This window comes from Coptis chinensis, chromosome 9 (assembly GCF_015680905.1).
Source record: "Coptis chinensis isolate HL-2020 chromosome 9, ASM1568090v1, whole genome shotgun sequence".
In the NCBI taxonomy this organism is placed as follows: Eukaryota; Viridiplantae; Streptophyta; class Magnoliopsida; order Ranunculales; family Ranunculaceae; genus Coptis; species Coptis chinensis.
The window spans coordinates 59,575,378-59,576,322 of NC_141464.1; the positions used below are offsets into that span (position 1 = coordinate 59,575,378).

At 38.3% G+C, this 945-nt stretch overlaps 1 protein-coding gene across 1 annotated transcript; it reads right to left on the reverse strand.

The window, feature by feature from the left end:
• Positions 1-397: 397 nt before the first annotated feature.
• On the reverse strand, positions 398-727 carry LOC147477038 (uncharacterized). The gene has a single exon (XM_086585903.1). It carries the CDS (start codon positions 725-727, stop codon positions 398-400), a length of 330 nt encoding a protein of 109 aa, XP_086442029.1.
• Between the last annotated feature and the right edge of the window lie 218 nt (positions 728-945).

Consider the following 945-nt stretch of genomic DNA (forward strand, 5'->3'; position numbering starts at 1 on the left):
TGATAATTGAGAGTAGAACTTTGATAAACAACTAGAATAAATTCGCAAGTTTTTACTTATTCCTAGCATAAATAGTTAAGATTACGTAAGAACAAGTCTTTTTATATTTATCTAATGGTGTCGCTGCCCGGGATCGAACCCGGGTCATCCGCGTGACAGGTGGGAATACTCACCACTATACTACAACGACTAAGAAATAAAAATTACTGTTTCCTTATTTATTTTCAGATATCTATACATCTCACTAGCAATGAATACAGAATAATCAATTCGAAATCTAAGCTAATACGTGCATAATAATCAATCATCTATAGATAAACATATATATAATGAACTATGTTTTTTTTTTTTTTTTTGGAAAAAGCTAGGGGTTAAGGGTACCCCAACCTTTATTTGATCATGATCTCAAGTACAACTTACTCTCTTCATCCTCTTTGACCAAAACATGTAGCCTTTGGTCTAAAGGGGGAATGAAATACAAAACACTTTCATTTTTAGAATTGCTAAGCTTAGATAAATAATCTGCAGCTTGGTTCCCTTCTCTGTAAACATGTTCAAAGTCCACCAATTCAAACTCTGTAATAATACGCCTGATCTGTGCTATGCTATTCCTCTCAATCCAAGGTGGCTCCTCCTTCAAGTTCAGTATTTGCACAACCCGCATAGAATCAGATTGTACATGTAGTCTCTTTATTCCCATCTGGGCAGCTCCTTGCAGGCCTTTCATGACTCTAGCAGTTCGGCGCTAAGCGAGGGAGATTTTGACGATCCAGTAAACCCAAAGAGGACCTTACCTTCTTGGTTTCTCATTAACCCACCATACCCTGCCTTGTCGAGCTTCAACGAACCATCTGTGTTTAGCACAGGTACCTGATCAGTCGGCTTTGACTAGCGCACCCAATGTTCCTCATCTTGCTTATAGTTACCTTCGATTCCTAGCCTTTG

Coding starts and splice junctions, on each gene's coding strand:
- LOC147477038 (XM_086585903.1), bottom strand. CDS start 727: ATGAAAGGCCTGCAAGGAGCTGCCCAGATGGGAATAAAGAGACTACAT.